The 25403-nt window shown below is 38.9% G+C and overlaps 1 protein-coding gene across 3 annotated transcripts in view; it reads left to right on the forward strand.

The window, feature by feature from the left end:
• The first annotated feature begins 6884 nt into the window (after positions 1-6884).
• The window catches only part of AOPEP (aminopeptidase O (putative)), a 182686-nt gene continuing 164167 nt past the window's right edge, over positions 6885-25403 (forward strand). For all 3 annotated transcript variants that reach the window (XM_064735730.1, XM_064735731.1, XM_064735732.1), the window contains exons 1-3: positions 6885-7185; positions 14635-15588; positions 22612-22778. In XM_064735730.1, the coding sequence (XP_064591800.1) occupies positions 14783-15588; positions 22612-22778 (973 nt within the window). In that variant the 5' untranslated portion in view covers positions 6885-7185; positions 14635-14782. The remainder of the gene's footprint in view (positions 7186-14634; positions 15589-22611; positions 22779-25403) is intronic.

Genomic DNA, 25403 nt, shown 5'->3' on the forward strand with positions numbered 1-25403 from the left:
GATGGGTTACAGTACCACAGACCATTCCATTAATTCCCTGCATTTCCTGCAGCCATTCTCCTCCAGTTATGTGTCAGAAGCTTTACAGCCTATCTGTCATATTACAAAATATTCTCTAGATACTCATTTGCTTATATTTAGTTCTACCCTGTAGCATGTTTTGTGTTCCTGCCCTTTTCTTTCATTTTGCTAGTGGCAAGTCACTATTAAATTATGCATAAGCTTACCTAAATTCTTTGTTTACATTACATTTGGAGATCAGAGAGTGAACAGGAGTTTTTCATGATGATTCAGCCCATTCAACTTCTCCTCTGTATACCAGCTGGGAGGATTCACAATGAGCTGATCTCTCCATTAACCATAATGAAACCCACAGTCTCAGGGGCAGCAAATAATTTTCTTGTGCTTGTTGAGAATGGTTTCCTGAAGGCAAGACTTTTCAGTCTCTTTCTCCAATATTTAAATGTTACATCACTCTGTCCATGCCCACAAGGACTGGTGGATGACATAAAAATCCGAGGGTCCTTTATTTTCCCGCAGAAACAGGAGTGCTCCTGAATACAGCCAAACACTAAGACCTCCAGCAAGGGGCAATCCCAATTTATACACACTATCATGGACATTCTAGCAACATTCTAACCAATCACAACAGCGATGTAACTCATATTAAAATAGTAATTCCCATGATACCCCTTGGAACAAACTTTAACTCTCACAAACTTGAAACAGTGTTCCCTAGCTTAGGGTGTTGCATTCCGTGGCCTTGGGTTGATCCCGGCTACAGCTGGCTTGCTGGCCCGGCCAGGCCACTGGACCTCCACATTTAAAACTATATTAAGATGTGATCAGGCCAAATTCGTATCAAAGCACGAGGCCAAATTAAGACAACCATTACGTGTGGCATTTATCTGCACAGCAGGGTAAGAATCACTGCAGCTGAAATATCAGACTGGAAAAAAGAAAACATGATTTTAGGAAAACACAGTTAAATTCAATAATCAATTCAATTGAATAATCAAGCCACAGAAAAATATTATATTTAGCAGCTTTAGCACTATCTAATACTCAAAAGTGATGAGCAGTAGTCACTGAATCCACGTAAAATTTGATCCTAAGATCAGGAGTCCATTTTTATCTTTATATTTGCTTCCAAAAAGGTAACTTCATGTAAGAGATATTTCTGGAAACCAAAGCATTCAAATGCTGTATGTGTTCAGCTAAGATAAAACACAGCATCTGAATTAATTTTTATCTTCCTATATATATTTTTTAATGTTGCTTCTTACTGTTTCAAATGTGCAGTCTGGCAAGATATAATTCATTTTATCCCTGCCTCTCCTGGAGCTTCAAGGGTGCCTCCACAGCTAATTGCTTTACAGCCTTTCACAGATGGTATACATTACACATTGATTTTGAGTACTTCAGAAACCATTTGAAGAGTAGTCTCCTTTTATATACTGACAAAGTGGGACAGTGCCTCCCAACTTCAGCTTCAGGAACAACTAAAGCAAAAAGGGTTTCCTTGGAAGAGGATAAAGCTTAGCTGCAGCAGGGCCATCTGACCACTCTGACCTGTGCAGCCAAATGCACCTGTTTTCATGTCAAGCAGCATACCTGACAACTTAGGTTGAAGAGATGAGCAGAGATAAACCATCTGAATTTTATCAAAGGCAAATGGAGGGTCCTGCACCTGGAGAGGAATAACCCCAGGCACTAGCACAAGTGGATCTGCTGGAAAGCAGCTCTGAGGAGAAGGATCTGAAGGTCCAAGTAGACAGCAAGCTGTCATGAGCCAGCAGTGTGTCCTGGTGGCCAAGAATGTTGTCCTGGGATGCACCGGGAAAAGCAGTGCCAGGACAGTGAGGGGGGTGATCCTGTCCTTCTACTCAGCCCTGGTGAGGCACATCTGGAGTGCTGTGTCCAGTTCTGGGCTCCTCAGGACAAGAGAGACATGGAGCTCCTGGAGAGAGACCAGAAAAGATCTACAGAGTTGCTTCAGGGTCTGGATAATGTTGCAAGACAAGGCTGAGGGAGATGGGTCTGTTCAGCCTGGAGAAGATATGACTGAGATGGAATGTCACCCCTGTCTGTGAGTATCTGAAGTGGAGCCAGGCTCTGCTCAGTGGTGCAAAGGCAGTGAGCACAAACTGATGCACAGCAAGTTCCACCAGAACATGAGGAAGAACTTCTTTACTGTGCATTGGAACAGATTGCCCAGAGAGGTTGTTGAGCTTCCTTCACCGGAGATAATCAAGAATATTCACTTGGATGCAATCCTGCTCCATGTGCTCTAGGATGACCTTTCCTTCTTGAGCAGGGAGGCTGAACTACATGACCAACTGCAGTCTCTTTCAACCCGATTCATTCTGTGATAACCCATGATAATTTTAGGAGTATTTACTCTTTTTTCTTAAATATATAGCACTGGGGGAAAAAAACCCATGACAAAACAAGGTAAGAATTTAGTAGTAAGGACCCCTGTGAAAATCATCAAAATAAAATAAAAAAGACTGAGGTGTGCAAGTTTATAAGGTTTTAAAGATGTTTCAAGCATACCTGCTTTTATACCACCTCGTTCGTTGTGCTTTCTTACTCACCCTTTTATTTCCTATATAAAATTTATATAAGTTTATAACAGTTCTTACTTACATACCACTGTTACTACTGTGAAGATGTGTGGGAGATCCTTGCTGCCATCACACCATTCCTGCTGCCTCTTTGTTAAACCCTTTCCCTTGATACTAAGCGTGTCTGTTGTTTCTTTACATGGTAACTCTCTAAAATACATGATGCCTCTTCCTTTGCATTGGTAGAGCTTTTAGCTTAACTGAGTTTTAGGCCCTGTTATCACAAAAAATAATTAACAGTGCAAGGCAAGTCATATGTTCAAAGAAGGTTGAAAGCAGCCAACATCAAGTTTCAAACTATTACCAAAATTTTGCACACGCTTCATCAAATGCATCTTCAGTGTCAATTGTCAAATATAGTCTTCAACAGATCTTTAACAGCACAGTTTGCTATGTCAACAAAGTGCCATACTCACATGTACAATTTCTTTTTGTGGCTCTAAAGAAGAAGTCCATTTTTAACATGGGTTCATACTATTCCTGAACAGCACAACCATACAGTGTAATTGAAAAAGAATTTATACACAAGCTCTAATCTGCTTTGACTTCACCGGATGGAGCAAATACTAGTTACAAGATCACACTAATTACAAGATAATGGGCATAGTAATTAGTATTATCAACTATGCTAGTTAATGGCAATATTAGTCACTCCAGAACACAATCATCATGTCTTTTATTTTTTTGTCATTGGCATCTTGTGATCAATTAAAAGGTGGTTTGTAAATAGAGTGTATTAATTGTAAGCAGTCCAGACACCACTTGTTAGAATGAGTTTTTTCTCTTAGTGTTTCAAGCACTCCTTAATATAGCAACTGCTCCAAATAATTGCCATTGATGTCAGGTTTGGCACCAAAATACTAGTGATGAATTCTTGTTTAAAGTATCCAGCAATTACTTGCAGTATTTTTTACTTTTAGGATTTGTCTACTGACAAAGTATGATTGTTAAAGGTGTTAAATATGAATAGTCTTGAAATACTGCCTGAATAAGCTGTATAAAAATGCCCCTTTATGTAATCGTTATTTTGGTGAGAGTCACGGTAGTATTTTTACACTAAGCTGTTCTTCTTAGTAACAGATAAAATTCAATAATGACTCACAAGCAGGTAACTACTTGGCTTATGTTTAATGTCGAATAAAACAAGCCTCCAAAACTCCTAAGTATCAGGCTATCCACTGTTTTCACTTGACGAGAGCAATCCACAGTGATTTATTGTAAATAGGAAGGATGATGACAATGGGCCATGGTGTATGGATTTGGACAGATGGTATTTGTCAGAGAACAGCTCTTCTTCCAAGAAATAAGTAGATTTTGGGTAAATACAGAGCAAGAAACAGGTTGGTTAATGCTCATGATGATATTCTGGTTTATTTTCTTTAGGCTATAATGGTGCATTCTCTCAGTCCCTGGAAAAGCTGTCATGTTTGCAAGTAAAAGTGAGAATAGTCAACAGTGATGACAATCCACAGATCTTTAACAAAGTGCAGTTAAATTAAAGAGCTCTGTACATCACTATTACATCAGTAGGAAACTTGAACCATATTGTTCACTGAAAACAACAAAAAAACCCTCAAAGGCTGCTGCATTTGCTTAAGCCTATGGTTTTCCTGATCAGAAAAAAAATATATTACTTTTCTAGTATTTGCAAAGTAATGTGTAGTTTCATTGTTTATATCTATATATCTACATATCTACATATATGTATCTGCATATCTTCTCAAAATGAACTGCTACTATAGTGGTTTTATCTGGATTCAGGACACATACTTTAACCTAACCAAAGTGGCATATTGATGTTAGACTTGGCCTTCCCTTGGCTACTGCAGATAGACCTAGTCAGAAAGTCCTTCTGGAGTACGAGTAGTGTGGATGCAATCCTCAGACAGAAGACCCTCTACTGGATCTCGCTGTGTCAGAGATATTTTCTTTTATTCTCCTACCAGTGCTAGTATGTTCCAATTACTTTGGAAAGATTGAGATTTCTGGCAGTTTTTGATGCTTTAAAAACCATTTCCACCAGACCTGCTCTAAATAAGTTTGCAATTCACAAGGGCAAGTAGGCATCCAAATGTCATGTAGGTTCCTGAGTCCAGTATTTATGCCCCTATATTTTCTGCTAACAGGCATTTGATACCAAAAATCAGAAAAAAGAAGTCCTTAACACCAATGTAGCATTAAGAAGCAGGTATTCTTTATTTAGCCAGATGCACAAAGCCATATCTCCTCCAGAAATCGTGCTTGCTGAGTGCAGAAAAAGTTCCTGTTTGTATACTATTCTTTGCATACATATTCACTGATTTTCCTGGAATAAACACACATTGATAATGATTTCTCTGAAATCACTGACACATGTTCTTTCCCCTCTGTGCATGCGTCCTTCTGTCCTGGGGGTCTCTTTTGGGGTCCCTGGTGGTCAGCAGCTCCAAAGTCATACCTGACTACCTGGTGAACTGGTGAAATTTGGCACAGCAGAGCTGGCTACTTTCCAGTTGTTGTTCCTACAGAATAAGCATTATGTGGTTCCACAGGCCAGTGGTTTTTGAAGACTAAGCATTGTATTAGCCCACCGGGTGCAAACAATTTTTCATCTGACAACAAATTCACAAACTAAGCCAAATCCTTCTCCTCAGGATGATTTTCAAACTGCATTCACAAATTCCCTGCCTAGCATAATTTGTCCAGGGGGGACAGGAAGTCTCTGTAATCCAAGGATAACAGCAATTGCTTGATGGGAGAGAAATTTGTTTGTTATTTCTGCTGGTTAGCAAGGATCTGAATCCAAATTTCCTACTGTCCTTCAAAATGCCCTGGAAAATGCTACTGGAAGTTCTGGGAGAGACTCCCAATTTTTGCTGTCAGTGGTTTTCCATGTTGCATAAGTAATTAAATGTCAATGGGGTTGTTTCAGTGCTCAAAATCACTGGAAATGTTTCATGTCTCTTCATTTTACTTGCAGGAGTAACAGAACAACTTCCCATTGAGGTGCATCCCTGGAGCTTGCACCAACCAGCCTTGTCAGGTAATCAGTGATTAACTGCTCCAAGAGCTTAATTATTCATTGCCAATCTAAATGACTGAATCAAGTGTCTAATCATACATATGATGTAAAAAGAAATGCTTTTATTTATGCTCTAAGCAGAGGCTACTGGGATTTTGGCTGCCTGCGTATCAGTCACATGTCCCCACCTCAGTGTGAAAATAAAAAGTGTGTGTCTCCACGTGGATATTTCAATGTGCTCACCAGGGCTGGTGCAAATGGCTGGGCAATACCAACACTGAACATCACCACCAGCGACTGCACCAGTACAATTCCTGCCCTGGCCCTCTTACCCCACACCGAGGGAGAGGGAAATTCACACAATCACAAAATAGGGTTGGAAGGGACCTTTGGAAATGATCCAGTCCAACCCCTCCACCCAGGTAGGGTCACTTACAGCAGATTACGTAGGAACACATCCCTGTGGGTTTGGAGTATATCCAGAGAGGGAAGCCCTTCATCTTCTGCACAGCCTGTTCCAGCGTTCTGCCACGTTCAATTTAAAATAAATTCTTCCTTACATTGAAGTAAAATTTCTAATGTTTATAGCCACTGTTGCCACTGTTTATGACCTCTTCCTGTTGCTCCTTGTCTCACTTTTACTGAGGAGACCAGAACTGGACCCAGCACTCTAGATGCGGCCTCACGAGGGCCGAGCAGACGAACAGCATCACCTCCCCAAACCTTCTACATTCTTGCCTCAGGACATCCTTGGCCCTCCGGGCCACAAGGGCGCTGCCGGCTGATGGGCAACTCGTCATCCACCAAATCAGCCTCTAGCTGGGGAGGCAAGGCCATCTCTGCTGACAGCAGACGCCTTACACTCGCTAGCCCGCACCCGGGCCGCCGAAGGCCGCGGGGGAGCCGGTGGCGGGGTGGGCCCGGGCGGTGCCGGTGCCGGTGCCGGTGGCGGGGCGGGCCCGGACGGATGAGCTCATCCGCGGGCGCCGCGGCCGCGCCGTAGGGGCGGGGAGGTGAAGCCGGCGCGGCGCCTGGCGCGGGTGGGTGGCGGCAGCGACGGCAGCAGCAGGTCGGGCGCCCGGCGGGGCCGGGCCGGGCAGGGGACGGCGTGTCCACGTGTGTCCCCGCACACGCCCCGGAGCCGGCACGCAGGCGGGGCAGTGGCCGCCGCTGTAAGTGTTCCTTCCCTGTCCGTCGCCCCCGTCCCCGTGCTTCCCGCCGGGTCCCGCCGCGCTCGGCTGGACGGGCCGGCGTCCCTGTCCCGCAGTGCTCCGCCACGCCTCGTGCGAGGGAGGCGCTGCTGGAAGTGACAACATTTTCCGTTCCTGCCTTTCCTCACCAACTAAATGGCTGCGCCCAAAGCATAGGGAGCCGTGGAGGAGGCAGAATGCAAGGCAGTAAGGAGCCTGCGGCCGGCGATCGCTGCTGTCCTTTTTCACGCAGCTTGGATCGATGGCATCCTTGTGGGCTGCTGGTGTCCTGAAAGAACTTTAAACGTGGATGTGTTCGACCCTCTCAAATCTGTTCCACTCATTGTCCTCTTTACAGTGGAAACACGTAGGTGAAACTCCTGTCTTAATAAATGGTGGCGTGTAATTCATCTGAGGATCTCAGCTTTGTTGTATCCTTTACTCAGGATAATGGTTAGATTTCAGAGATCTAGTTAAATGGCTGAGATGGCTTGCCAGTGTCAACATTGAAAAGACTTTTTCTGATTCCAGCCTTAAGGATTTAGTTCTTTGACATTGTAGGTATTATTCATTAACTACAGTTGCATTAAGTTGAAAACATTCTGTTTCAGCATGGATTTTATTTGGGCAATTGCTATGTATGAATATCGTCAGACATGCATGCTCCAAGTCCTGAAAGTAGTCACACAGAACCTTTTCTTGTGTATTTTGAATGGAAATAAAATCCAAAGTAGTTCCTCTTTAATGCTGTTCAGCATCTCTATAGAATCACTCGCTTTGGAGGGACCACTGAAGATTATCTAGTCCCTGTTCAAGCAGAGTTAGGTATAGCAAATTACCCAGGCCCATGTCCACCTTGAAATAGTTTCGTAAAATAAAAACTGGAAAATTCTGTCCTTACACAAATGTTGGTCATGGGATTGTTTTGCTTTTTTATTTTGGTGGATTTTTTGATAAATAAGGTAATGGTAGATTTGGGGCCTGAAAATTGTAAAACACATATTTGGTCTCTCTTTAAGTATTTGGTCATTACTGTAATACAAATAATTGTTAGTGGAGTAAGGATGGGTTAAGGGTAATATCAGGATCCTCTACCAGTTGTAAGTTATGCTTCTTTTTCAGTCTTGGGTGTTTTTCTTTGGGAACTAGTATTTTGGGAGCAGAAGGGGACTTCTTTTTTTTTTTTTTTTGTATTTATCTTATTATTTAAGCTGGAAGATGGAGTTTTCTTTCTTGGCTTGTCTTTTCAGCTCATTGAAATAAATTTTCCTCTCTGCTAACTTGCTGCTGTAGTTGGTAAAGAAGGTCTTCCATTGTACTCATTATTCCTATGGTTTTCAGACTTAAAAGCGAGACTTCTGGAATGGTACCAATTGTTTTATCAAGGAATATCAGTGATTGAATTAATTTTCACATTAAAGCCTCATGACAAAATGCGCTGTTCTTCTTGTGATGCAGAGTGAGGTCTGTAAGCTCTCTTATGTGGATTGCTTTATAGTAGTTTAACATGAGCAAATGTTTCTGTTAGTTTATTTAAGCCTTACTTTCATCTATAGAACCCATTCTTGTCTTAAAAAGGCTTAAGGTCTCTTAGGTATTTGTCTGATGTGTGTGTAGGGAAAAAAAAGTTCGTAATTACTAAAAATAATGTGTACATATTCCTTGGTATCTAAAGAGTAAAATTATTGTTGATACTGGTGGTCAAAACTGAGTTCTTAGTAAGATCTTAGTGTCTTATATTGAGTAGAAAATGTATAAACCTGGATTTGGAAGGAGCTGTCTTGAAAGTGGTTTAAATGGCATTAGTTATAAACATCTTCTAATTATCAAAGAGAATGTTTATCCAAAAGGTGCCTTTTTTTTTTCATTTTAAAATTTCTTTAAATGTTAAGTACAGAGCATTATAGCCTTAATTCTAACACCTGCTTGTTGAAAGCAATTGAATTAGCTTTTTTGTACAGATGAAGAAAATTATGCTAGGCTGAAGGTGAAGAGAGTCCAAACATGGCTTAATTTACTTGTATAAAAAGGTGGCATTTAAATGTGTCTGAATATTGGCCATTGACCAGGGGCCACAGGAAAAGTCTGTGTCACTGAAATTCTTCTACACCTTTTGAAGAATAGCATGAGTACATAACACAATCAAGTGCTCTGTGCTTCGGAGATCCTTGTTTGTGGATCAGGATATTAGCTTTCATTACCAGCTCAGGTGCGCCTGCCAGGCTGTGTGCTCAAGTGGCTGTGCATGGAAATAGCTATTTCTGCTGATCAAAGCAGATTATTCTGGCAGGATCTTCAAGCAGGCTTAGCATCAGTAGGGTTCTTCTGACCATCCTTAGTTTGCTAGGAAACTAAATTTGTAAATTTCTGTGGAGTTACTTAAAAATGGACTGTTATTTCAGGGAATGAGTTTGTGTGGGGTGTGAAAAACGGAAAAGCTGAGATAGAAATGGGCACCATCTTAGGGGTTGATGCCTGCTACTTGTGTCAGCATTTGTGTGTTACTTTGTGTGACTTTGATTTTGCACAATAAAAAACAGTGGTATGGTTTGCAAGGCATTAACAGGTTTATGTATGCAAATATTTGCAACAACTCCATGCTGGGAGTTTTCCAGGGCCTGCTAGATATCAGCTACAGAGCTGTAACTGTTTGGATTGCTTGGAGACTTGATTTTCTGTTGTACATCCCTCTTTTCATTCATTTTTGCTTTCTAAGATTTTGGAAATGCATGAAAAACAACAACTGCAGTGGTGGTCTGAAACAAGACGTATTTTGTATATGCTTCATGTTGGGTGTATGCCTTCATGACAAGATGCAGAACTATCTTAGGCAGCTGTGTTTGCCTTTCACAGTGCTGTAAGCCATGACAGTGTCCCATGTGAGACAATCCTTCACTGCCTGGTGTAGCAGGAGTGCAGGGAAATTAGGTGTGTGCTTGGAAAGGGAGTAGATAATTCCGTACATCCTTGATAGTGTGTTTCTAGCTCCTGACATTATATTATGAAGTCATCTCTAATGACCACGCATCTTCTGTTTTTCAAGGTGGGTTTGTTTGGGTTTTTTTTTTTAAGTTTGTAAGCTTTTCACTTGCTTCCAGCTAGTAGTGCCTCTGATGGACATTTCAACGAGTTCAGAGGCTTTGCTAATTTTCTTATTTGGATTATTACTGTAAGAGTGGAGTCAGACTGGAGTAGTTAGCTATTAGCATTTAAAATAACAGCTTCTTGGATTACTGAAATATCAATGTCGGTTATCATAATTGATCACTCTAGCTTTTAATGTGCTGTTTACAAGTTTAACTAGACTCCTTTGTGTAACAGTGCTCCTCTTCCCCTTTCTGGTTCACTATTTGAAATGGGTATTCTGTGGAGTTCAGCTGTCCCTGGGTTTTTTTTTTTCCTCAGTTTTCACTGGAGAGAATTATATTTTGAAGTTCTTCCCTATCTCTTTATTTCCTTGTTGCTTTAAACTTTAAAACCTGAGAATTTGAGTTACAGTGTATTGCCTATCAAAAAGAAACTTCCCCCCTCCCCTCCCCATACATATTTTTAGGAAGCTTAATCTTGTCTACTTTGCAACTGTGTTTTATGTTGCCTGGAACCTTTTTTTGCTCATATTTGCTTTCAGAGACCTGTGTTTCTAATTCAGGCTGATGCTTTTTGTATTGAGTGGAAAACAATGTTATGCACATATAATTTCCCAAAGGATCATATCTCTCCTGTTTCCCATTCTTCATGTCTTTTATGCAATTCTATTATGTGCTGCTGATCATGATTGACTCTATTAATGTTGGCCACCATCTGCTGTTATTGTTTATTGTTTTGTGAACATCTGTCTACTAAAATATTAAAACATAAAACCAAATAATCAGCTTTCCCTGTAATTTTATTACTTGTATTACTTACAAAATGTATTTACAAAGTACATTTAATAAGAAAGATCCATTGAATTTAAGGTCTCTCTTTAAAATATACTAGTAATTTTTTTGTATCTCTTAGTGTGAAAGAAGTATGACATTAAACACTGTTTATGAAATGATCACCAGGACTTTGTAGCAGCATTACAATTTCTATTTTTTTTCCGTGCCTGGAGTTCAGCTAGTGAACCTCCTTTTCTAAAGGTGAAATGCGTTAATTGCACAGAAATTAAAACCAGATACTCATATTATGGGCGTAATATAGTAAAAAATATTACAGAAGACAATGAGACAATGTTGAATAAGAGACATATTAAAAAAAAAAGTCAAAAAATGTATCTTTTCTGTGATGCCAGTACCTTGATATATATGTAAGATAGTGAACAACTTATCATACTAAATTCAAAGAATATTTCCCAGAACAGCATACTTATGAAGCAGTAGTAAAAGATTTATTGTTTACATACACAAAGCTGAAATATGTGCAGAGAACTTTCAAGGTGTACAGCAAGGGGTTTGCTTCAGAAGGTGAGGTAACATGTTTCCTGTATTATATCAACACCATGATTAGAATTTGTTCTCTTTACCTATTAAGGAAAAGTGAAAAGAAATACAGAATGAATGGCAAATGCTAGACTGAATTAGTTATGTGATTGTTCACAGCTTGGGAGTTAATTTTTTTACAGTTCATCTCAGTCTATACTTAATTTGTCACATAAAATGTAGGAAATTATTCTTCCTTTGTCAGAAAGAATGCTTTTTTTTTTTACCTGGGCTTGAGTTGCAAATTTGTGTAGCATTGCAGCCACTGTTGATCCTGCCTAGTACTTCAACAGGCTGTATTTTAGACCAGCAGTAGTAACTATGTTGGAGGGATAATAATACTGTGATTTATTTACAAATTTTGGGAAGACTTGATTGAAGAAAAGACACCATGAAAGTTATATTTAGTCAAATGCCGTTGGAATCAAATGGTAAATAAAATCATTATTTACAACTTGTTCAGTTAAACCACCCAAATTATCATGTGTTTATGAAAAGACATCACAGTCTATACAAAGAAGAGAATGGGGTTTACATATTTGATAGTTGCACAGCTACCTTTTTTCTCCTCATCAGTCCCTAGTATCTGTCATTACAACTTCTTTCTTCTGTGAGTGCGCATGTAATTTCTCTGTATGTCATCTCAGTGGTTTCGTCCTGCTGCACCAATGAGGGACAGTCTATGTGTGGATGCTAAATTTCAAACAAAGGACCAGTATGTTGTTTTACAACATGGTTGAACTAGCTTTATTGATTGAAAGCAAATGTACAGATACCTAGACTTGAAACAAATGTAGCAAAATGTATACATATAAATAATTTTGTCCTGTTCAGTTACATTCTGAGAATGGTCCTTTAAAAAAATTTGTGAAAAAGTTCATTACTTTTTAACTTTGATATTACATTCTGTTGTAATTTTTATCCTCCTCTTTTGCTGAAGTGCATCCTTCCTTTACCTTTTTTTTTTTTTTTGCTTGCATTTTTTTTTCACTTGCACTTTTTTTCACTTTTTATTTCAGGTTTGCTTTAATATGATTCCTGTTTTATTTGTTTCATTGCTACAGGGGTTGTGTGCATGGTCATTTGGTACCGTGATCTTTTGCTTTTTCCTTGGTAATAAAAAGCTCTTTCTTTTTCCTTGGTAATAAAAAGCTCTTTTTTTCCACTGTCTACTTCAGTGTCCAAATAAACAGTTCATTCCTGTATTTTCTTGAATAAAACTGGTAATTTCCCAAGGTGATTGAGGTCCAATATTTGATAAGCCAACCAGAGCCTGAAGGAGAAGTAGATATCCATCTTGTCTGGGACACAAGCATTTATCCATGTATTTGAATGTCATAAAATTAGCAGTTGTGTTCATAACAATGACAGAGAATGCTGTTTCCTGGGAGCATATTTTGGTATTCTTAGAATTAAAATTGTATATTTCTGTTCTTATTCTTTATTTTCTCATTCCCTTTTCATTTAGTGTTTCATTCCAATAACAAAAAAAAAGCAGCTATACAGAATACAAAAACCAATCAATTTTTGCAGTTTAAGAAAATTAGCTCAGTGTAATGCCTTGCAGTGCATGGAGGATAGTTGTATTTGCGAGACAGCTCAGATTTTTTTGCTTGTCTTTTCCCTATGCCCCTCTAGGGGGAGGCTGCCTACATCTGCTGTAGACACCCAGTCAGGACCTGGGCTACAGCATCTTCCTTAATTGTCTTTTCCCAAGGCTGGCCTCGTCTCCCTACAGTTCTGTGCATAGGATAGTACTCACATTTCATAAAAGGTGTCAGTGCTATATTACAAATATTTACAAATTAAAAATGTGAGTTTGAATGTTAGCTCAGTGTTGAGGTTTTCCTCACCAAGTCACTTTATTTCTTTACTCTTATCACCAATAATTACTTGACCTGCTGGCCTTCATGAGATTTTAGTAGTCAGAAAAAAATCCAGGTAACATCAGGTTCAGTCCACAGCACTACACAGACATCATAGATGCATTGTTAATGGTGCCTGAATTTACCGAGCTATTTCAGTGAAAGAACCTTCTGATGTGAGCTTGTTGCCCAAGTATGTTTGCAGAAGTACTGAAAGATTGTTATATGTTCAAAGGAAGGTTTTTCTCAGCTTGCCATCAAAGACCGCCCTCAAAGAACTGTTTCTGACAGCTAGAAAGCCACTGAGGTAGGGAGATACATGCTATGTTTTTGTGCCTTGTGTGAAACTAGGGAACTATGTGGACATCTTGCCCCGAGTTTCTTGCCCTGAGCCTTTCACATAATGATAGCAGCTTGATAGTAGGCCTTGGACTCCTACAGAAAAGATACAACAAGTCTTTGGGGAGTGATTTTCCCTCTGTGCTGACTTGGAGAACTATATAAAAATTTGCTTTGGATAGTTGAAGTCTGTGATGAGGTGTAAAACTGTGAAATGGATTGTGCATGTCACAGTGGAGTATCTGTTCTCTTATGGCACTTAGAAGCAGGCCTGGCTGCCTATCATGGTGAGTGTCACTGAAATGCCAGGGAGAGAACCCTGTATTTCATCCTCTGATACCTATTCCTTATCTAGAAAGCAAACAGAAAGGACTTAAGTGGGCTAAAAGTGCAGAAAAAAAACCAGAGAATGCATGTCAGTTCTTTGTGATGAATTTCTGCCTATTGTTGCTACAAATGTTGGTGCATTTTAGTATTTTTGTGCCTTTATAGGTATTTACTTATTTTCCAGTAAAAAGACTTTTTGTTTTCTGTAAGGCACTATTCTGAGTTGTTGTTGTGAGTTTCCAGCTACAAAAATGTAATTATATGCCTCAGGTATTTAAGATTTTAAAAATCTTGATGAGCAATCTCAAAGGAATACTTGGAATGCACTACTTGTACTTTGGCTCATTTTCTTGTAAGAGCTGCTAAGGGAGTGGTTGTAATGTGGAAAGTATATCAATCTGTGGACAAGCATTGTATATAGGAATTTATTACTCTAAACATTTAAGACCTATGAGGTGATTTAGACTTATTCTTGTTTTTTAAAATATATCACTATCTTTTGATATTTTTGGTTGTTTCTATCAGTTTATAAAAGCTGTCTAGAAATACTTTCATTTCAGTTCATCTCTGAAAGAACAACTGAAATGAAAGTATTTGAGTTCTTATCTGAAGTTGAATTCTTATCTGAAAAATACAGCCACTGGTCCTTGACAGCAAATCCTGAAGCAAGCAGATGCCATTCTGGCCTGATGCCGTTGTGTGGAGATACAATCACCCTTTAGCTGTACTATTGTAATGAAGGGAACTGGACTTTAAATAGATTTAGAATCAGTGCATTTCAGAAATGGTTGTGAGATGATTTTCTTTTTTTTTTTTTCTTTTTAGAGTACAAGAGGTGGATAAACTACAATTTCAATACTGTAATCTTATTCAAAATTATCTTTAGCGCCCGGAGACTGAATATTCTCCTTCTGGAGTCATCATATGTCAGAATTGTTCAAGGCTTTGTAAAACTGTTGCCCAATAGGTGAACATGGAGCCACAGCTAGACCCCATGAAGGATGATTTGCCTTTAATGGCAAACACTAGTTACATGCTTCTAAAGCACTATGTATTGGACTTGGATGTGGATTTTAAAAGTAAAGTTATTGAAGGCAGCATAGTTTTGTTCTTTGAGACTGGGAGCCAGTACAGGAAAACCATCAGTGCTGGCAAAGAATGCTGCCAGTCACAGTTTGATGAAACCTGTAAAATGAGGGCATCTGAACCCTGCCACATTCCTATGATAAATGTTAGTACCTGTTCATCTAAAACGGAATGTAATGATTTTGCTGTCAGTGGTAAAGAAGAGGAAGCTACTTCTGATGGAAATAGTAACCATAGCAACAATGAACAGGCTTCTGGGATTTCTAGTTCAAAGGACTGCTGTGACATAGAGGATCATGGAAACAAGGATTTTCTGCTGGTATTGGACTGCTGTGATTTATCCGTGCTAAAGGTTGAAGAGTTAGATGTTGCTGCTGTGTCAGGCATTGAAAAATTTACAAGGTCTGCCAAGCTAACTGTTGTTTCAAAGGAGCTGGAAAATATCAGGAATCAGATTGTACATGAACTTGTGACTTTACCTGCAGATCGCTGGAAGGAACAGCTATACTATTTTACTCACTGTAGCCAGGCAGCTGGCTGTGGGGAGCTTCTGTTTAGTACTGGCACCTGGAGCTTGGAGATAAGGAAATCAGGAATACAGTCTCCAGCGGACTTTCCTCATGCAATAAGAATATGGTACAAAACCAAGCCAGAGGGAAGATCTGTTACATGGACTACAGACCAGAGTGGCAGGTATGTAACTGTTTGCTGAAAGATTTGTATGCAATAAATTTAAATAGGTGCAAGAGTGGAGAATCATATAATTGCTGAGCAACTGTGAAGATGATGAATACACTGTTCCACAGTTTTAATTTCATCCTTGATTTGAATCCTTTTGCTATCCTGTAGAAGAATAGACAATTCTCTGCTTGTGAAACCCTAATGGACTTGAGGGTCACAGGCCTGTCTTAGTGATTGTGTTTGGTGTTTCTGGGTGGGGGTGAATAACTTGTGTGTACTTCAGTAAGTGTGTGCAGGGAATGGGGAATTGTCATTTGGGGAAGGAAAAGGTATGAGTGACAGGTTACTTTGTGCTCTTTTTCCTTCCTGGCTTACACAGATAAAGTTCAATATATGTAACATTTAATAGAATTACTTCACAATTAGTCCTTTATCAATAATGTAATCAGCTTAGAAATACAGTCTTTTCCTGTTTAGTCTCTCATAATCAACTTTCAAAATCTTCTTCATCTATAATGTTAAGAACATTGATGATAGCAAATGAACTGCAAACTGAAGAATTGGCAATTATATCTAGTGTTAGTGAAAAGGACATGGTATTGTACTGAATATTTCCCTTTTATAGAAGGGAAACTACAATCCACTCTTAACTTCTAAAACTGTAATTGTTTTATTGGAATGTGGAAGGGTGGATTTTAATGGCTGTTATTTCTTTCTGATGTCTAAAAAGCAGGAACAAAGTTGGAAGAAAAGGAACAAATGTGATCTAATTTAATACTTGCTTTCCTTTCCCAGTCAAAAGATAAATGGTCATCTTTTACTTCAGTTATATTCATATAAATTAAGTCTTTTCACTAGCATCTGTGTTGATGAGGAAAATGAGAGGCCTTTTGATTGTATTTGTTGTGGCTAGGGAATTCTGCTACTAATCTGTAACCACCATCAAGTCCAGAAATGCCTCAGTCGTGTTCATTATTTATTTCCCTTCCTTTCCTCACTCCCTGAGGAGTTATTTTTGGTATGAGTTTAAGAAATCTAACTTGATATAGTACCCTTATATCTGAAAATTCTGAATTTTGACTGCATGTGAAGGTAGAGCAATTGCCCATGATCACGTCTATGCCCAACTAACTAATGTTGGCAAGACTCAGCTGGTATAGGACTCCTCTCTGTGGTTTGAGCATTTGAATGTTTCTTTTAAGCATCTAAATCATGAACAGTTTTGACTCTTTGTAAGTCTTTTACTATAAAGCATTATTTTTACTTTAGTGACGTTTCATGGCAGTTGTACACTAATGAATAGAATTTTATGGATCAGTAATGGAGCAGAAAAAGCAGGCTTGACATGAATCCAGAAGTTTGATGGTATAAAATAGCACAAACTGATTTATTATCAGGCCTACATTAGTCCAAAAACTAATGCCTGTCAGAAAATAAGTTTTCATAGCATAATCATTACAATCTTTCTTGGTATCTTTTTAAAATCAAATTCTATATGCGATGAGCCCATAAAGATAGTGGTAAATCTCATATTGCCATATGAGGATTCTTCAAATTGTTCCAAATGATGTATCTCATGCATTTTATTTCAGATGTCAAGTCCTTTGCCAAAGGGGACTATACTGTGGTTCCAACCCTGAAGAAAAGTAAATAACAAAGTACACACATTGTGTAACCACTTCCAATGTTTCCTGTAATTTAATACTAGTACAATGTTTTGAAATTTAGCCTATGCACAAAATCAAGAGCTCCATTTTATTTGTTTTAAAGAATGATGTATTATAATACACAAACAACACCAGCTGAAACAAAGCTTTGTGGGATGAGCTTAGGCAAGATCAGATATGTGTGTACAGACATGTTATCACAGCAAGACACATTTCTGTTTTTAGTAGAGGAACTGAACATGCAGAATTTCAGTATTTCCCTGTCCAAGCTTTTGTGGCCAAACAAAAAAAGCAATGTCAGAGCTGACTTGTGCAAATGGAAAGCGGAAAGGAGGTAAAGTATAAAGGACGGTATAAAGGACGTATGTATGACCAGAACACCTATCAAAATACACTTGATGAAAGGGACGCTTTTGACCTCTCTAAACTTGCATGCCAGTTCCTTACATCTCTGGTGTGATGACACAGGTGTGCATACAGCTGGGTCATAAGGCATATTAGGGAGCTAATCTAATTGAAAGTAAGTACAGCAGGGAAGAGAATAGAAGGGAATGTGTTTGAAAAATACTACTGAGGTTAGTTTGGAAGGTAAAGTTATTTACTACAAATTATAAAATGTGTCATGGAAATAGATGTTTGGTTTTTCAGTGGTGTGAGTTTGCATTGTTCTGTGCTCTTGGAAGCTGGAAATGCAGGAAGAAAAGTATTTGGTTTTCTTCAAATGCAAGATTGGATAGAATAAGATAGTCCATAACCCTGGTAGGTCACAGACCAAACCCTAAGAGGCTCTCCTCAGCTGTGGAGAATCTCTACTGTGACTTTGTTTAATTTTGTTCCCAGTAACATTAATATGGGAATATAAATATTTGATAAATTAATGAAGTATTTTGACGTTTGTTGAATTATTCATATGGTATGCAATGAATTCTAAAAATTGACAAATTATATTAATAGAATGGAAATTAAAACAAACAAACAAAATAAACCACAAAATAACCCCACAAGCACAAACAAACAAAAACCCAAAAAACCAAATCAAAACAAAAAAAGTAGGCAAACCCTCAGTACAAAATAAATGGACTTGATATTCCTGAAATGTGGAAGACAACAAACCAATATTTGTAAAAAATATAAATTCTATCCTCTGAATTAGTTATCCTAGCTAAAAGGAAGACAATGAGGAGCATGAGTATTATTGACTGGTGTTTTTTTCAACAGTAAAATGTAAACAAGAATACCTGCTCTGGTGGAATCTGATGACAGTCACTGGAACCTTGCAGATATGTAAAAAGTTTCTTGTGATTTAGGTGCCAGAAAGTCCTGCTGCTTTGACAATGGAATTTAGAGTAAGGAACAGCTGCCAACAGCAGTGCTTTCACAGGGATTGGCATTGTAGTTGGAGGGTGCCCCCTCACATCCTTAAATGGAGACAGCCTTTGCAGAAATAGAGAATGTAATTTTTCAAATAGAGGAAAGGGATAGAGTTTCTGAGGTGGGCTTTTCCTTTTATAAAGCCTCAGACATTAGGCGAAGCAGTTTGACTTGGGTGAGCCTTAGAATATTTTTCAAGTGCTTGATGTCAGGCATCTCAAGGTCTGCAGGTTTCTGCTCAAAGAACAGATTAGCCACTGAACATTTATTATTAGTTTGAAGATCGTGTTAATACATTATTATAGTATAGTGGGTAGGCTTACATGGAAGAGGGAGATCTGCCAAGAGCTGGTTTGAACTGATTTTGTTGAGTTGTGAAGATATCAGGACTACTGATGAGTTACAGTTGCATGAATCAAATTTTCATCAGAGAGATTACTGAACAACAGACAGTCTCCAGTCTCCTCTTGGGGCAAACCCAAACATTACCACAACTAGTACTTAATTTCTCCAGTAGTCTGGATGGTTGTTTACTTGGGAAAATTTACCCATTTTTCTCATAGTCTTCCTTTTGGTTCGAACAACTGATTCAGAGGAGATTATTTAAATTTTTTACAAATATTTATTTCTTGCCTTCTACATTTCCAGGAATATCAAATCCATTTATTTTGTACTCAGGGTTTGCCTATTTTTTTTTGTTGTTTATTTTTATTTTTTTGTTTACATGTCATAAAGTTCTCCAAAGGAGTGACTAGAGATGTCACTCCTGTGTTTTATGAATCTTTTGTGGATGTTTGTTCTTCCAGTGTGACAAATAACTAGATAAATATTCTGATTTCTCTGCTTATCTGTCTTTTGTTGCATGAAATTTCCTGAACTCTTGAAACCTACCTTGGCAATTATGGTTGGCATAAATATTACATAAGTAGATTATCTGAGTATTACAAGACCATTAAAAGTTAAAGACTGGGGTGGAAGGGATAGGTAGTAGAAAGAGGAAAGGAACTGTGAAGTTTCTTGCTAGGAGCGGTAGAGATAATTGATTAAAAAAGGGCAAATACAGGTATCAATTGACAAGAGCAGTCTAAACCTAATTATTTGTCTTTGCTATTCTGTCATGTGCTTAGATTAACTGGGGTTTTTTTCAGGATCAAATGAAGAAACTGATTGATACCAGGATAAGAATTATATTTCTGGTCCTGTTATGTGCTGAAATTGTGCTGTCTGACCCCAAACAAAGACAGTTGTCAGCTGCACTGGATATCCACTGGATATCCTAAAGTAACATTGCACAATTACCAATTCTATAAAAAGAAATTACCACTGTAAAAGAAGTATAGTAAATATCTAACTAAAGGCTTACATAATTGTTTTTCTGATAGTTTTCTTTAATATTTAGAACCTGTCTATTTCATTACTAATTTTTAGCAGACTGACATAATTGGGTATATTTAGGAAAATAATGAAGTTAACAAATATACCTGGTCAAAAATTGTATTAAAATGGGTGAGGAGTGGAAAGAAGTCCTACTTCTGAAAAACAGATTATGTATGTGACCAGTTTTTCTCCACTTACCTAACTCACTTTCTACTTGGGCTTTTGTGGTAGAGACTTGTGACCATCCTGTGTGTGTATATTTTAGAATTAAGATGTCTTAGGGAAAAAAAAAAGCTACTGGACTAGGAGACTTAGAACTAAGCCTGTAGGAGGAGCTTGAGTGCTCCCAAGCATATCTGTTCACTGAGTTTCATTTTCTCCATCTGCAAAATGGTATTGGCGTCTGTAAATACCTTATGGTCTGCAGGTAAAAGTGCTCTCTGAGAGCAGGTGACATAAATGTTCTTGGTAACATCTATCATCTGTAATGTTTATATTGTATTTGACACAGCATTATAACATTTAGCACATTATAACAGTTTAGCACTGTTCTGCCAGCCAGTTTTCTCTGTCATTGTGGCATTTCCCTGTACAGAATATGAAGATCCCCTGTACTGCTCCTAAGAGGGGATTGTACCAATGGCACCTGGTAAAACAGCCTTCACTGTGCATGGCTAATCATTGGGAAAATGTGTGTAGCAGTAGTCACTAATCCCACCTTTCCTTTTTCCTTTCCATGTCTTCTCAGCACGAATGTGTTTTAGGGTAAATAATAATCCCAGTAGCTCTTGACTAACATTACTAGGGGGAAGCAGGTCTTCCTAGAAGGTGAAAAAACAGGTTCTTCTTTTTTCCTGTGAACTCACTGTCATGCACTCTGTTTATACGGGGGAAAAGCCAAATATTCTATGTATATCAGATAGGTTACAGATTCAGTTTTAGGAGTTTAATTCTAACTAAGTAAATTAAAAATCCATGCAGTTTAGTGGTCTATTACATTTAGCTGTACATTATGTTTTACTGTTTAAGAAATAACCACTTGGCTTTCTCTCCACTGCAGTTACCTGAACTTCACTTGATGTCTAGGTCCTACTCTCTTCACTCTGGTACATGATGGGGGAAGTTAGACCATTTTCTTTTCCTACTTGTGTGCATTAACAATAAGGCCTAATTAAACTGCAGCTTTCGTCTTTCATTTGCTGGAAGATCAACTGGCCTGCATTAGTTAAGCCACAGTAATTTAATGTGCCAAGACAGCTCTGGATCCAATAGCAGAGATAGCAATGACAAGAGGGCAAAAATATCTTTGGAGTATATTTAATCTGTGACTCAGTATTTCCATGTTCTTTCTCTCTGTATAGTTTGAAGTTGGCTTTGGAGAAGGAATAATTTGAAAGGAAAAGCAGTTTGGAGGGGAGTAAATAAAATCTTATGATTTTAGCCATTGCAAAATCAGTTTTGCTCTAACAATTTGTCTCCTACTTTCTGAAATGCTTTGATAATTTTTCAACTCAAGTAATGAAAGATACTGATCAGAATATTTTTAGCTTCAAGAGTTCACAAAATAATGCATTTTGCTCCCATAATATTTAGCTTTAAATATCGTAAGTTTTAAAAAGTTCGGTGTAGTGACGTGATGATTTCAGGACTTTCTTTCTTTTACTGGAGAAACCTATTGATTGTGGATTTTTTTATATAATTTATAATTTTAAAAATAGCCTTTTTTCTTAAGATAAGTGGCATTGTTATGCACACAATAGGAATTTAGATAATACTGCAAAATGAAACAATATCAGTAAACCAAGAATCATTAAGTCCATCACCAGCAATAGCAAGTTATAAGGAGCTAATGAAAGGCCTTGTTGCCTTCCCAGCTGCAGCTAAATGGTTAATAAGAAATTTACGATCATGAAATATTGTAGCTGAAATTGGAAAGGGGTAGATGACTGAGAGGTTCAGCTGGGAGGAGATTTAGAGTTACTACAAAAAGAGCAGTACTACAAGGAAGATTTCTATGTAAGCAGCAAGAAGGAGGCTGAAGCTAACAGGGTAGAAATTAATTCTTTTTATATGCCCTGTGGCTGAAATTCCCAAAGACAAGTGAGCTAGGATGCATTACCTTTAAGATTAAATGTAAAAATGCCAGGATTTATTGAGGCTTGGAGTAAGGAAGACTCAAAACTAGATCTGCTGATTTTGCATGAGCCTCCATGTTGCTGATGCAGGAGACTGGATTCATGATAGTGAAAGAGGTGTCACAGGTGTTGGGGAAGCCCTGCAATGGCATTGTCAGAAGATACTCAGAAGCCTTCTTTGACCTTATGGGTTCAACTGGAAGGTATTGTATGAGGCTGGGAGACTCATGCAAAAACAGGAGAGCGAAAAGACTGGAGTTAGTATTTTCTAATCTGAAGGTATGGTAGTAATCTTGCTTTTCTTGTCTTTAATTACTTAGATTGTATTTTGATTAGTTCATGTCATACAGCTTTGGACCTGCAGAACTGAAGTTAAAGGAAGAAACCACCTCACAGTATGACAGCACCTTTGATTTTTTTATGTAGAGCTTAATTCAGTCTTTCTTATTGTAATTCCATTGTCAATCTCTTTTCCTTCCATCTAGGCCATGTGTTTACACAATGGGATCACCAATAAACAACAGAGCCCTCTTTCCATGCCAAGAACCACCAACTGCTTTGTCAACATGGCAAGCCTCAGTTCGAACAGCTGCAGGCTTTGTTGTGTTAATGAGTGGTGAAAACTCAGCAGAACCAGTACAGCTTCGAGAAGGTGAAATACATTTTTCAAGGCAAATTATTTTCCATATTTTTATAATTAGAAACCAAGCTTGGTAAATAAGTGATTTGTGAAAGAATGAAGTTCCTAGCCTTAAAAACATTTCCATGTCTCTCTGTAATCTCCATGTCATTCTGTGGAAAAGTTATCTGCTCAAGGCCTCAGGATAACTTCATAAATATTTGCGGTATCTACATTTCTGCATTTCACTGTGTTGCTTTTTTCTCCCTCTGTATTTCCAAACCTAGATTTAATTTTTCATAAATTGGCTTTATTTTAATCACAGTGTATTCAAGTTTTGTAGATGCAAGCCTTATCAGGCTCTCAACAACTTCAGACCTTGGTAGATAACTATCTTTCAGTTTTGGTTCTCCAATCTGAGTGTAGTTCAGCATGTGGTTAGAAGCAGCCTTTGTGCCATATGTGTTGCCTGGAATACATGGAATATCTGAAGAATATCTGGTCAGTGCCCTGAAAATCTGATCTCTGTGGGAGTTTTTGACATTGATAAAACATATCTTTTTCAACAGTAAGCAAACAAGGATTTCTTCTGTGTTGGCTATACTTTATTATCTAAATGTCTTTTTGCACAGATTTTAAGGATTGTGTAAGTTCTACATAAAATGAAGTGGGTCTTCTTCTTGTGAGTTTTGAAATAATCTGTCAAACTGGGTCGGTACTTTCTAGTGTGAGTAGTTCTGATGAGGCACAGCATGCAAGAAAAGGTTAGAATTAAACTTTTCTGGGGAAAAATGTCTTCTGTTCCCCTTTAAATAGACAGGTTTATTCTTGAGCAGAAAAAAAAGAGAAAGTCTCTTGATTTGAGAATCATCAGTTAATCCATTTTCATGGAATTTTCTGGTTATATTTGGCCATATATGGGGCCTCTTTCAAGGTTTGTCTCTGCTGCTGAAATATAGAAAACTGCTATGATAAGCTGCTCAGTTCTTTTGGAGAATAATACTTTCCTGTCTCAGCATCAAGAAAGCAAGGACCCTCTTGACTTCAGACTAGGATAAAAATTTACAAAACTAATACAGAGACAAAAAGGGAAAGGGGTAATATTCTGAGGAACGTTTTAAAGTCCAAGTAAACCCAAGATTTTAGTGCTAATCTGTGGCCTTGGATAAATTCTTAATGAATTTAGGAATAAAAATTCATGAGTTTAATTAATAGATTCTAATTTATAGAACCTCTAAGAGTTAAAAAGTTTAAAAATATTCTGTTGTTTTAAATAACCTGTCCACATAGATCTTGTTGTTTGGCAGTTCTGGAAGGTATGTGAAATGTATTCATCTGTCATGGTTTGAGCCTGGCACAGAGCCAGTGCCCCCATGAAAACACCCTCTCCCTGGTGTCTGCTGTGAGATGTGGCCAGGAATAAGCAAAACAGGCTCCAGCTTAAACATAAAGAACACTTTATTACCTAAACTACAGGAAAATAGGAAAAAAACTATAAGGAAAAGAAAAAAAAATTGAAAACCTTACAAAAAACACTTTCCTCTTCCCCAACACCAGAATTTCCCAATTTGATACATTCCCCCAAATCACCAACTGCCCAGCCTGGCACTACCCTTTAGAATACTCAAACTTCAGTCCATGAAGAGGAGAGGAGTCCTTCTTGCACCATAGGCTTCCCCTGGAAACACGCTGAAACCTCGTGTGCTTCCATGTCACTCAGCACCGCCCGGAAAGTCCTTTTGCCACTTGTGACATCTTCCTTCCATGCCCAGTGCTCTCACCACTGTGCATAGACCAGAGCTGCTTCTAGGGCTGTTTTTAAGGATGCCTTGTCTCACTCCAAAAAAGGCACAGTCTCTGCTTTGAGACATCTGTCCCCCCCATATTTTTCCAACCCCCTGGGGCCGAGGGGTCCCCACAATGAACCCTCCTGGTTCCGAGGCACTGCCTCCCCCTAAGTGCAGTCTCTGTGTCACAGGAACAAACTGAGTCTATGGCTACACAAGAAAAGTCCAGCCAAAAGGCCACTCCAATCATCTCTCCCCACTCAATCATCTCCACATCCTTCGGGCCAGGTCCTTGTCTCATCTCATCTCCTATTTCCCTTCTTATTCAGCTTCGAGGAGGATCAGCATTTTTGCAAGGCCCCAATCATGAAAGAAAGGGGTTAAAACTTCCAGTCTCTGTCTGTCTCAGGACGCCGATACTCCCACATCGCTGCTGCTGCGGCCGGCAGGCACTTCACCCCCTTTTCCTCCTGGGCTGGCTGCTATCACATTCAGATGCCGACTCTCCCCCTCTCTCCCTCCTGGGGGGGGAATGGCTGCCCGATGCCTCCTGGGGCTCCTCCACCCTTCCATCCTCGAGGGCCTCCTCACCCCCATCTCTGTCCAGGCCCAGGCCTACCACATGGCTGCCCCTCCCCCGCCCAGCAGCAGCGGCTGGACAGGGGAGGGAGATCTGACCTCTTCGCCTCGACGTCCCAAGAGAACCTCCCAGGGCCGAAGCTCTGCTTTTAACCCCTGTGTGTTCTCGGAGGTGTGTCCAAACCCCACTGACCACACCAGGTGCCAATATCAAACTCCGAGCATCCATTGGTTTGACCACAGCATCCCAGAATTCCCACTTCTTCCTGGTCAAACCACCACATCATCTTAA

Source organism: Zonotrichia leucophrys, chromosome Z, assembly GCF_028769735.1.
Source record: "Zonotrichia leucophrys gambelii isolate GWCS_2022_RI chromosome Z, RI_Zleu_2.0, whole genome shotgun sequence".
Taxonomy (NCBI): Eukaryota; Metazoa; Chordata; class Aves; order Passeriformes; family Passerellidae; genus Zonotrichia; species Zonotrichia leucophrys.